General features: G+C 31.2%; 1 protein-coding gene across 1 annotated transcript in view; it reads right to left on the bottom strand.

Annotated features, from left to right (window-relative positions):
* Positions 1–1,844: 1,844 nt before the first annotated feature.
* Positions 1,845–13,925, bottom strand: part of LOC132715712 (B-cell lymphoma/leukemia 11A-like) — a 111,315-nt gene continuing 99,234 nt past the window's right edge. Inside the window, exon 3 of the mRNA XM_060698773.1 lies at positions 1,845–13,328. Coding sequence (XP_060554756.1) covers positions 10,603–13,328 — 2,726 coding nt within the window. The 3' untranslated portion in view covers positions 1,845–10,602. The remainder of the gene's footprint in view (positions 13,329–13,925) is intronic.

A 13,925-nucleotide genomic window follows, 5' to 3' on the forward strand; every position in this document is an offset into this window, starting at 1 on the left:
CTTGTCCACATTTGATACTATTGGTTTCCTCATGGTTTTACCTTATGAAATAAATTCTTGTATATGAGGTATTCATGTTCATTATGCATAATACAGTGTCACCAATTGTAAATACTTACAAAAGTAATACTTAAGGTGGATGGGGGAGAGATAGCCTAGTGGTTAAGGAGTATGCCACTCAACTCCTGGGATCTTGAGTTTGAGCCTTACTGGGGTCTCCACCATGTTACCATAAGACACCAGTACTGGTAAGTTCAAATAAGCTTCAAGCTTTCCTCACAAGCTAAACTAAAGTAGGTCATAGAATGCATTTTAAAAAAAAGTAGAGGTATGCTATAGTCCTGGCGACGTTGCCGTCCGCAAACTTGCACCTGGATCATAACTTTTTAAGTTCTTGGTGTATTGTCTTCATACTTGGCCACAACAACCCTTGAGACAAGACCTTTCAGTAAACCACACTAACATTGACCTTCTTCCATAAATGACCTTGACCTTCAAGGTCAAAAGTCCAAATTTTGCTTGTTCTTGCTATTATTGGCTGTAACTTTGTTATTCTTCAAACTTGAACATAAAAATCTTCAAGGATAGCCCTTTAAAATAACTAGACAGACTTTGACCTTCACTCATAAATGACCTTGACTTTGATGGTCAAATTATTGAAATTTTCATTTTTTTGGCTGTAACTGGCTGTAACTTTGCTATTATTGAATGAATTGACTTTATATTATAACAGAACATTCTTAAGGACAAGACCTTCATGTTTATGAAACACAAATTGACCTTGGCTCTTTTATGACCTTTGCCTTGAAGGTTAAATTACTGAATTTTCACTGATTTGTGCATAAAATGACCATATATAAATATTCCGTACATATAATGTGTGTGTATATATATATATATATATATATATATATATATATATATATATATATATACACACATTTTCTTTTTCTTTCTTTTTTCTTCTGTAATACACATGCGCAGATATTTGGAAAGGATTCATACTTTGACAAAACTAATGTGACTGATTAAATTTTTAAAAAGGAAACATTAAGATTTGTTCAAACATTTCTTTGTTTGGTTTTAGAAAAAGTAAAAAGTAGAGTGTTGCCCCCGCCCGTTGGTGGCTCTTGTTTATCGTATTTTCAGTTCTTAAGTAAAAAGATGATTAAATTTTAAGCCTGCAAGTTTACTCTCAAGTCCAAGTAAAAAGCAAGAGTGAGGTCAATAAATGTTTGATAGTTCAAGAACCTATGGACAGATGACCATCAAACCTAATAAGAAAGAGTTCTTGGATGGTGCTCAACACTAATCTGGAGTCTCATATTTGGCCTTAAATTGAACACCACTCTTACAATAACTACAGTGATGTTCATTGACAAGCTAGAGACTGAAATATAATAATATTGGTGGGCAACTTTTCCAGAGACTGACAATAAAGTTGGTCTAGCTAGGCAGTTTTTGACCCAAAGAATAAAAGGTTTGATTGAATTTTGACAGCACTTTCAATTTTCTTTCATTCAAATTAATTCTGTCATAACAAGAATCAATAAGAATGTGAAGAAATGGTTGTATTGGTGTACATTTGTCAATATCAGCAATACAGTTGGTTATTTTGGTCAGAAATGAGATTTGTAAATAATTTTCTGTCAGATTTGTAAATAATTTTCCATCAATCTTTTCATGACTGGCTTAACTGATGTACACTCAGGTTATTACACTGTTCTGGGACTTAATTTATACATTATATAATATAAAATTTTCACGAAATTTATATAATATAAACTTGTGTTGAAAAGAAACACAATGGATAGGGATTCTGTACATATGCAAACAAAACTCAATTTCAGACAAAATATTTATTCAATTTTACATGTACTTGGTACTTTCAATTAAACATGCACACACGAACGTAAATACACAAAAGCTTAACTAGTAAATATTTGATGCATCCAATGCATCATAGAAAATAAATAAAGGCACCGAGAGGACAAAGGCGTGGTATTGTAACGCCAATTATCTCCAAATATAGTACTATTACATCGTAATTATATATAGTAACATAATTTATTGGCAAAATATTTCTTTCTCCAAAATTTGCAATTTAAACCGCCAAATCATGTACTGCCATACTAGCTGTGTTCCCTCATGGAATTTTCAACTAGAACTATATTAAATTAAAATTTTTATTTTTTCAAATCATCATATTAATGCAAATTTAATATAAAAAAAACTTAAACTGTAAAGTTCAACAATTTTCTTTTAACATTACGTTTTAAACTGTGAAAAGAAGAGATTTTTCGTCTCAAGACATCACTTTGTTATATTAATTAATCTTCCTGTAAAACATCGGAAATGGTCTTGATTTAGTCCTAGGAAAATAATTATAGAGAGAACACATAAAACTAATATCGCAGTTAGTGTTACAATAGAAAAATCACATAGCATAATTCAAAAATCTATAAGCAAAAACATTTTCGTAATATTCTTCGAAAAAAATTTCTGAACACCAAAATATTTGTCTCATTGTTTTATTTGTATAATATACTGGAGTTCCTCTCTCACAGTGCTGATGAACAAAAATGTAAAACATAATATCTATATATATATATCAATTAATATGGCACTAACAGAGCACTATCAATCTCAGGGCAAAAAAAAAGCCGAAAGTATCCAAAATGATCAAACTGGTAAATTATGAATTTGACCTTTAAAATCAAATGATTAATTAATTAATTACAAATGATTACCATTTCAGTCTCATTTACATAATCAAATCTTGTTTTATTTCAAACTTCTTACAAATAAAGGGAGATTTAAATTTAAGGAAGATTTTATGAATTTAGAAATGATACAAGGTCTCATTGGTACCACGTAAACAACACTTACCTGATTCATGGCTTTATTTCATTGAATCACCGGGTTGCCGTAAACGCCATTTTTAAGAAAATTTTACACGACCAATTTTGACAAAAAAAGAGTCAAAGAACAACAAAAGTAGCCAATATCCAAAGAATATTTCAACCAAGTTTTAGTTTTAAAGCTTAAAAAAAAAAAAGAAAAAAAAAGCTGGAAGATTTTTTTACAAAATGGCACATAAAATGATCCCTGAATAATATAACTGCTGTAAAAATAACGTGACACATTCTCTCCATCTTACAACAGACAGGGGCCATAACTCTCTCTATATATATGACTCATATAATTCTTATGGTCAAATAAAATAAATCCTCTAATAATGGCTTAAAACTATGATGGCTGGTTAAAGGAACAGGAAATAGTTAGTCAAATGTATTTCAGTGGAACATATAACATGTAAGTTACAGGCCATTTTTTGATGATTTAAAAACCTCTAATAATTCAGTTAATTGAATTGACCTTTTTCTTAAGTTGAATAGAACAAATTCATGATGTCACAATTTTCATCATAGCTTTCATCATCGCTTTACAACTATATGGCACTATTAAAGTATGAAGAAATAAATGTGTTGTGGGAATAGTTAAACATATCAAAGCTGCTGTGTCTACAAACTCTAGCAACACTGATGTTTGAGGTAATAAGTTGAGGGAAATAGAAGCTGGTGGGGAAAACAGATTTACATAGCATGAAATGTGTAACAAAAAAATAATATAAAATTGGTGTAAAACTTGGTTGAAAATTCTGCCTGAAGTGTGATCACATGGTACCTTATTTACGAGTCTGATCAGAAACTGTACTATCTTAACTTATATTCATATGAAATGATAAAAAAGTCAGAAATAAAACAATGTAGCACAGAAAAATATATAAAAATAAGCACAAAAAAATGAGAAAATACATGGACAAGTTGAATAAACAATCTAGATTTTTTTCTAGAACTTCCACTGAGCAATTACATTCACCATATTTATAGCAGTGTTAAGAACTGATTCAGTTATTATGCGAAATAGGTGAGAATAAAACATATTTTCAGAAATGAACCTTAAATGCATGCAGAATTGATAAGAACTATAAAAGTTCTAGGAAAAAAATCCAGATTGTTAAAATCATTGGAAAAAAAACAACAACTTAAAAGTAAAATCTTTCATGACAAAAGCGTTAAAACCAGCTTCTCATGGATATCTATCTATCAATGCAGATCTAAGTATTGCTAAGGGTTGACCATTAAGTACTTATATATTCAAGTCCCACAAACTTTATGCAATGTTCTCTCTTTGTATTTGCAACTGTACGGTCAAAAGTTTGGTTTTAGTTAAATTTAGTTATTATGTCAAAATGCAAAGATGTACACCATGTGAATGTGCTGACAAGCTTGGCTCTACTGCGGCGGAATAGGTCAGTCAGTTCATAGAGTTAAATAACAAGTACTTTTTGGTCAGCCCCCAACACAAACTTGCTCACAATTAGTACAATGGATGAATGATTTTTTACACTGACAATTTTCATCAAACATTTATTATAATATGGAGAACAAAATAGTACAAGCAAGAATAAGTGATGGTAACTTGTTGTTTTTTCAAAACATACATATTAAAGAACAATCTTTATTATGACAATGAAAAATGTCACTTTTCAAATTTTTGAAACAAAATTGTACTGCCTATATATATATGCAGTTATATTTTATACTGAAAGAATGTTGCTTTAAAACAAAATGTTAAAAGTATGAAGGATATAACTGTACTTAGATTTTTACAAGTAGTTAGAAAATGGTGTCTTTACATAAAATTTACCAATTTAAATATATCATTTTGTTTAGGAAATCCTATGTTGTAATGAAATTGTGACTTTGTGAACTTTGAACTAAAAAAGATATTTAAACAGCCAATATATCTCTCAATGTAGAATGAGAGAAAAGTCTTACTTTATATTACAGTTTGTATCACTTACTTTCACTTGAGCTAATGTTAAGCTAATGTTTAATTACAAAAAAAAAGAAATATATATATAAATTTCATTATTTGACAAAATAATAAAATCTTTAAAATATATCCTTTACCATTTAAAGAGATGAAACACATAAAAATATTATCTTTAAATTCATGCACCAAATTCCTTAAAATGAAATAAAAACAAAATAACATTAAAAATAATATTTGTGTCTAGATAAATTCACATAAAATATAATCCTTAAAATGTGGAATTATTTATAACAAGCACCAAATAGCCAGGTATTGGAAGTGAGAATATTAGTCAGCTAAATTTTTCTTTAAAATCTGTCTTGAATTTTTATTTATAATTCTTTAAAACTGGTATTGTTTTAGTGAATCTTTGAATTCCAACAATATTATCATAACTTACGAAATCATCACAACAATAACTTGAATAATTATCTTTGTATATTTTTATATTCAATTTCTCTAATTTATTTTCAAAGGTGTTTGGTAATATAGATACATTACAAGAAATTGAGAGTTGTACTTATTTCTAATTGTTTCTGCTTGAGTTGTGATAGTTCAAACAAAAGACAGATTTTAAAGAAAAGAAGCTTTAGCAAAGACAAGATAAATAAAATAAGCAATTGTTGCTATAAATGACACTATGTAAAGTTTGCAACTAATATATTACACAAAGTAAAAGTTTAAAACTAAAATATGGCACAAATTCACGTTAAGAAGTAAATAAAATATTCAAGGTAACTAATACAGAATGATTTCATTGATAGTTAAAAATCAAGATATGGTAGTTCATTCTTTATGCACTACCTATACTGTGTACTATGTACACCAAATTTGCATATTGTAAATCTGTCATAAATCAAATTTTATGTTGAAAACCTATGTTTTTTTACAGGTTTGGAAAGAACCAGTATAATTTTATAACATATATAACAAAAAATATGAATATTGAGGACAGAAGTCTATAAAGAAAAGGCATAGTGAGTAGCGGACTGAAAAAATGAAAAAAAATCTGTATTGGTAACTTTGAAAACTGAAAACTTCTTTAAAGTACATTTTAAATATACTTAAACAAAATTCTACTAACATTCTCACAAATATGGTTGAATAAAATGTAAACTTGCAATATCATATAAAGAAAAATAACAGCCATTAACATGTTGAACATCTGTAGAAGAAATAAACATTATTTTCTTCCATCTCATGGCACAGTTTCCAGTATGGCAATCCAGAAAAAAAAGATATAAATCTTATAAATATGAAATATGTAGCTCTCGGTTTAACTTGTCTTTTAGCACATAACAAAAAACTATAAATGGCCAATTATAAGCAACACTATATCACAAAAATATAAACATAAAGAACATGTTTGAACAGTGTTCTTACAAACTAGAAATTTTAAACAGAAAAAGTTTTATAACTTTTACAATATGTTTATACAAAGTTATGAAACACTTCATTTTTGAAAAATATTGCACAATTTCTGTATTCAGAGTTGACCTGTTGATTCATACATTTGAAGTGAAATGGAAAAATTTAAAGAATAATCCGTTAAAACGTAACTAGGAAACAGAAATTTTAAACAGTTTTTCTGTAAGACAAATATACTGTTTTTGACTATAAATTCTTGATTCTGCAAATTCCTTAAGAGATTTCGAGAAACTAACATGCAAACTGTAAATTTGTTAATTAAAATTGAACCTGTATTAAAGAATGCAAAAAGATTGAAATAAACTTTTCTCAGAAATGTAGTTCACATAAAATAACATAAAGTTTCTTCTTCAACCAGTTTTTATCTTAATAAAAAAAACCCCACAAAAATGAGATTTAAAAGGCCATTGATATATAAAAAAAAAACATACATTAAAAAAGCACTTTTATAATATTTCAGGACCTTAGTCTAGTGACAGGTTAACTCCTATTATTTGAAAATTGGACTAAGATTGCAGTTTTTACTTTCACTGTTATTGTGGTGTAAAGTTTGCAAAACTACATAATACTCATATAATTCATGTAACTATTTCTTATTTCCCTCTCAGTTTTAACCAGGAAAACCAAAATACGTCCATCAAATAAACTATTGTTAGAAAATTGACCTCAGGAAAATGTTTTGTATGATATTGTCACATTTCAATGGTTATAAATATTTCTAAGACACACCACACCTTATGTTACATATAAATGTACACAGGGAAAAATGAGCTACTCATAAAAAAAAAGAAAAAGAGAAGCTCGAAATTTCTTCTTTGAAATGAAATCTGTGTAATTCCCTAACATTTAGGTTACACTAAGTAAGGTTTTATATCTTCTGGAAGTTCTGTGCATAAAAGGCAAAAAACATTGATATGTTACTTCTGGCTTTCCATTAAACTTTTAAATTGTCAAACAATAACTCACCTTACTAAATGCTCATAAATCAAATATCTTAAATGCTGCTTAAGACATCTGCAAAGTATAAAAAAAAACGGCAAAAACTTAGATGTGTATTATATGCAAAAAAAAATCCGTGGAAAAATATTGTAGCATGACAAAGACATAATCTATACATAGCGTGCAATCATAATGTACTGGTGAATACACTCAGGCAATAGAGAACGAAATCTTTACGAGCTATACAATCACAAAAGTATCTTTAAGTGAAAAGTTTAATAATTTCTAAATAACTAAATTTTCCAGAATAAAACAACAATTCATAACCATCATACACACACTCTTAGTCTTTAAGTGTTGATTCAGATTAATTGTTAAAGTACATAAAATTTTAACATTTTCAACAAAAAAATGTACAAAAAAACTTTTCACTGTAGCTCAATTTGTAAATCCTTCCAAATGAATGAGTTTGGAATCATTTGATTGTCGAAACAAATGTATTTGTAAATGAAGGCTATCCCAAAAAGAGAATGGCTGTGAACAATTAAAAATGTTCTTTTTAACCGATGGGCTAAGATTTTGTCATTTCACCAATCGAATTTACAAATACATTTGTTGTGACACATCAGGTGTTTCCAATGTATGATATACAGTATATGTGTAAAAGTTGCTGCCATGTGTCCACCTCTGACACTAATGGTTTGTTTGCATACTAAAACTAAACTTGGTACATTTCTGTTACAGGGCTAGTCCAAATGGTTGTATTGAGATTTTACTATATGAGCCAATTTAAAATATCAAATAATTCAAAATTAAATTGGCAATCAAATAACATACTGATCATCTTCAATATTCCACACACAAAAATGGCTATGAAATTTTACCATTTTTTCTTTTAACATAAAAAATCTGAATACAAACTTTTGAACCAGCTTTGTACATCTCCAAATAACAATCACAATTCATTGTAAAAAATTCTCCTGAAACTTGGTATTTTACTAGTTAAAATGTTACTTACATCATTAGTAACAAGTTAAAGCACTAACAGATTAGATATAATATACTCCAAAAACAAATTTAAAGCACTTTTTGTTTCAATAAAAAACAGATGTATTTCTTCACTGAATAGAATATGGCACGGATTATAAAAAAAATATTTATGTTTTATTGTTCTCCGCATGAATAATTTCATTCTCCAGAAACCTTAAAGGCTGTTATTTTGACAAACTCCAGTAGTCAGTTTTTCTTCTGTAAAGACAATTAAATAACACTTAAAAAATGGAAGAAAGTTTAAGAAAAAACAATTTCCACAAAAATGTAATTGAGTTTAGAGTCAACTATCGCCTATTAGTGGACTACAAGTATCCCTTGTTATGATCAGAATTGACCTATACAAAAATACTTTCATAAATGAAGGTATATATATCTTTGATAAAAACATGAAATTATGCGTAATTCACTTCTGAATCTATATGATAAACTACTGTATGATCAAAAAAATAATCAACAAATAATGTGTAGCCATTGTTTACAGTCTTACAATGAGTAATTCTCAAACGTTTCTTAATTAAATTACACTCCAACATTATCTCTTAGAAATAGACTTATTTCATGACTGTACTAAAATAGCCACCAAAACTTCTTTGATATAATTTTATATTTCAAAATTATGTAAACTATTTCATGATTAGGTAACCCACAAAGTCTTACTCTTAAAAGGTATATTTTGAAGTCTGTTAAAAAATGATTTGTCATTATTTTTGTTCTTTGATGATTTTTTTGTTGTTTTTTTAAATTTCAAAACTGCTAATCAGCAAAATTAACTTCAGCCTTGACACCATGATACCTAGTATGTTTTCTAACCAAACATCTGGTAAACAATGTCAAACACTGTCCATAAAACTGGATTTATTTTAAATGTGCACTTACTGTATTACACAAAAAAAGTTGGTACTTGAATTTTGCTGATTGCCATTAATGATTAGATGTATCATTTTCTATAGTATGATATCCCATGCTATTTTAGTGATTATGTTCCTAGTCATCAATTTATTGATTGCGATCAATGGATGTAATATAGTTGTGTATATGGTATAAGTCTCGTATTATAGTACACTTAATGTCATGCGCCCTTTTACACAATGTGTTTTTAAGCTAATATACACAAGCACCAATACAATAGTAGCTATTTACATAATGTCATGGGGGATAGTTTAAAAAAAAACAACTTTGTTTTCCAGACAAATCAAATAACAATCAAACCATACAAACAATAATATGACACGGTCAAAGAAAATTCAAAAAGTATATCTAGTTGTCTACAGCTACATATTTAACAACCCTGGTTTCCATAGAAACAGTTCTATGTTAACACACAGTGATTTACTTACAATAGTAACATCTAGTAATAGAGACCACTAATATCAAGTTTTCAAAATCACACACTAAATGATAATTATACAAAAAAAAGATTTGTTCTGTGGATTATACACACAAAAACTTTGATGTCACATATGGTTGGGTACACATCCCAATAGTAATCACAAACTTCTTTGTGTCACTTTCTTCAGATTACCCACAAAATGTAAGCAACAGAAAGATAACCCACAAATTTCCTTGTAACTGTTTTGAGCACTAAGAAAATAACATCTGTAGAGGTATCCACGTTCTATTATGACAAATAACAAAAAATGTATTAAATTTGCCTTATTTGTTCAGGTTAGCCGTTCAAGTAACAAATGCGCTCCTCAATCTTTTGGCACCAAACTCAACTTGTACTTATCTCTGGTTCTTTCTGTCAACGCAATAACCTTTCTATTATTTTTTTAAAAAACACAAATAATGTCATCATATTGTGTTTGACAGTTCCCTGCTACAGCACCAGCTCAAAACTAGATGTATATCTTCACAACTGTTAGTCCATTTTATCTGAGCTGGTTTATTTATATATACACTTAAAAATTCAAACAGCACTATTCACTATAGTAAATGAAAAATAACAAAAAAACCAACATGGTTGTGTTAGAAATTGTATGCTGCCTAATGTCACAGCAAATATTATATGGCATGATTCACAAAAACATATTGAGCAAAAAATGAGTCTATGAACAACTTAAAATAATATTTTAAAAATTAAATTTAAAATTTAACTGACTAACTTTTCTTTTTAAGACAAAATTGTAGCAGTTAAATAATAACCTCTCCTAGAGAAGGAGGGACAATTGTGCTAAACAACTCAAAAGCTAATTTTTTCTTCTTTAAAATTCAAAACAACTGTTATCTTGTATGATTCATATCCTCTAAGAAGAACTGTACAATTTATTATGCTTTTATAGAATTCTAAAACTACTTAAGCTATATATTTGATGCATTTTCTACTTGAACTTTATCCAAGCTTTCTCTTTTGATACTATGTAATAAACTTGAGTTTTGAAGTCCGAGGCTAGCAAGAGGAGAAGTTGTGAAAGACTCTGATGGTACACCAGACTCTTCCCGATTCCTCATGTTTTCCAACTTTAAGTTGTGCAATATACTTGCATTCGTTAGTGCTAGACTTGAGGCTAGAGATAGAGTTGTACTTGGAAATGACACTGCTGTGTTCGAGGTCGTTGATGTGCCTGACAATGATGTCTTATCGCTGTTTGAACCTGTGTTGTTGCCATCTAAGAGCGAATTATTTTGCTTCTCAAAACTGCTTGTGAGGGAAAAAGAAGTTGGAGTAACAGACGCAGAATGTGGGTCTCCATTTGAACCATTATTGTCGCCATCAATCTCTGCTAAACGATTCATGTGTTTCTCAAAGTTACTCTGAATAGAAAATGGCATGTTTAGCCCAAAGGATGATGACAGTGACATTGGTGTAGTGGGCAGCGACATAGACATTGTGGTAGCTGATTGACTGTCTGAGGCAGATGCAGCATCACTATTAGAACCGGTATCTTCATTATCAGGTAGGGCTGATTTGTTTGTGTTCTCAACACATTTTCTCATGTGCTTCTCAAGAGTGCTGGGAACAGAGAATGGCATTCCACAGAACTTGCATTTGTAGACATCTTTGCCAAATCGGCCATGGGTTTTCATATGGCGTGTGAGCTTACTCGATTGTGCGCATGCATAACTGCACAGCATGCATTTGTATGGCTTTTCACCTGTGTGTGATCTGCGATGGACAGTCAAATTGCTGCAGTTTTTGAAGACTTTACCACAAAATTCACAAGTATCATTGCGAGTTTTCTCTCGTCTCTGTGATGCAGAAGGAGTGGTGCCATTGGTTGGAAGTGGTGTAGTAGGTGAGGTGGCATTACTTTGAGAGCTGTTAATACTATGTGAATGTGGCATATCACCTGGTGTTGATAAACCTATTCCATTTGGTATTGAATCTTGATTTCCCTCTCCCATGCCATATCTTAATGGAAATCGACTGCCAAAGAAATCTGGAGGCCCTGCTGGAAACCATATGTTAGGGAAGAAAGATGGTTCCATAACATTATTCATTCTTGGTGAAGATGACACTGGAGGGGTACTAGCAGGCGGGGTACCAATTTTTTCATGTGGTTCCCTCTTTATCATTTTTGATATAGACATTATACTGTCTTCCAATGGTTTCTCTCGTTTTGTTCCACGTTCTCTCTCATCAAGATCATTAGACTTTGCACTAGAAGGGCGACTGCCATCTGTATTTGAAGAACTTCTTGGTCGAGCTTCACTGGGAGAATATTTCTCTGCCATTGCTAGTTTTAATGATTCGTTGTAGATAGGTATATTTTTAAAACCTGTGCACTCCATAACATCAGATAGCAAAGACCCATGTCTGTCCGTCTGCTCTCTTGAGTCTTTAATTAACTCACTTGTGATTGTTTCTTCAATCCTTTGATCAAAAAGCCTAGCTGCCAACTCACTTTTACCAGAGTATTTACTTAAGTCTTTATATGGTTCTTTCTTGTGTTCATCCCCATGTCCTGACATCCCTACCATATTGATCATTTCTATATCTTCCTCATCCTCCTCTTCTTCTTCTTCTTCTTCCTCATCATCATCAGGGTCATCTTCATCTGCCATTTTACTTGAGTCTGGTGTACTACTACTTGAGGCATGACTGCCTTCTGATGCATTTGACATTGAGCCCATAGTCATACCTCCCTGCTTTGAGTGTGTTTTCATATGCCGCTTTAATTTGCTTTGCTGGGTACAAGCATGCGGACAAAGAGGACATTTGAATGGCTTTTCTCCTGTGTGAGATCTTCTATGAACAATCAAGTTACTTTGGAACCGGAACTCCTTGCCACAAAATTCACAAGATTTCTGATTTCCTGGGGGTGTGAGACTTCTTGGGTTATCACCAGATTTCTCTATATTACTTGACTGGTTTGATGTACCAGGAGGTGTGACTGATGAAAACATGCCTGGTCCTCTCCCACCTGAACCAGAAGATGCTTGGGAAAACGGGGGTGTATGCTTTCTCCCTGGGGATGGAGATGTTGATGAAGCAAGTTGACGTAATCTTTGTGAGTAAAAGTCATCAAGACTCATTCCAGAACGTGGCCTCTGATCACTAAAATGAAAAGGTGCTGAGGGCCTGTGATCAAATTGTGGTAACCCAAATGGAAGTCTGTGGTACGGATCAACCAAGTCCAGTCGTAGATCACCAGGAAGGCCACGTAAGCCCATTCCTGTGATAGGTGAAAGTGGATGCCGAACATCAGTAAATGGCATTCTTGGAAACATGAAAGGATTGTGAGGTGAGGGATGACCTGAGAGTGGCCCCTCTCCACTACTAGCGGACCCAACTGAAGATGTTGTTCGGAGTGGTTCAGTTGAATCACTTCGAATTCTCTCTTTTCCTGAGATATTGTCATGTCTATCATCTTTACATTTGTCAAAGTCGCGACCAAGATCGTCAGATTTTTTACTCTTCTGTGAGTTTGGTGTTGATATTCTCGGAGAATGTGAAGGTGTGAATGAATCTCTTGTTGATGAAGGAACATAGATACGCATTCCATGTTCACGCTGAGCATGTTGTAACAAATTCCATGCAGAACTATAAGTCTTCCGGCATGTTTCACATGTAAACTTTAATGGCTCTGAAATATAGATCAAAATAACATTTAAATCATACGGGTGTTTTCATAAGCTAAAAATACTGAAGAGAATAAGATGTTATCTGCAATAGCTTCAAACCAAACATTAAAACATCATTATTAAAATGATTGTCACAAAAACAGTTAAGTGATCAAAATGATTTGTCTCCCTTTCATTAACAATGTAGTCGGCCACTGGATATATTCAATATGTATCTTCAAGTTATACCAGTATACAAATTAATTATAAACAAATAAAGAGGTCTTTCAAGACACAATACTGCAATAGAGTAGCTTATCACATGTTTACATGTATATACTGTCTGAGTTAATATGTATATATATATCTATACAGTACACTGACCAGGAAAGGTTATATTAATAGCCAACTGTGTGTCCTAGATATGGGCACTGACAGATACTTGACTGATAACGGTAGTGGGCCAGTTTTGACCAGCCAATGAGGACACTGAGATAATCTAATAACATAGATTTTCCTATAAGGTCAGTCAAAAAAAAAAATTCTGCAAGATAATGGTTTCAAATGACTTTTGGCATGAATAATTTATCATGTACAAGAAAACAGAATTTCTCTGGACT

This window comes from Ruditapes philippinarum, unplaced genomic scaffold (genome assembly GCF_026571515.1).
Source record: "Ruditapes philippinarum isolate M1 unplaced genomic scaffold, ASM2657151v2 ctg456_1_1_1_1, whole genome shotgun sequence".
Taxonomy (NCBI): Eukaryota; Metazoa; Mollusca; class Bivalvia; order Venerida; family Veneridae; genus Ruditapes; species Ruditapes philippinarum.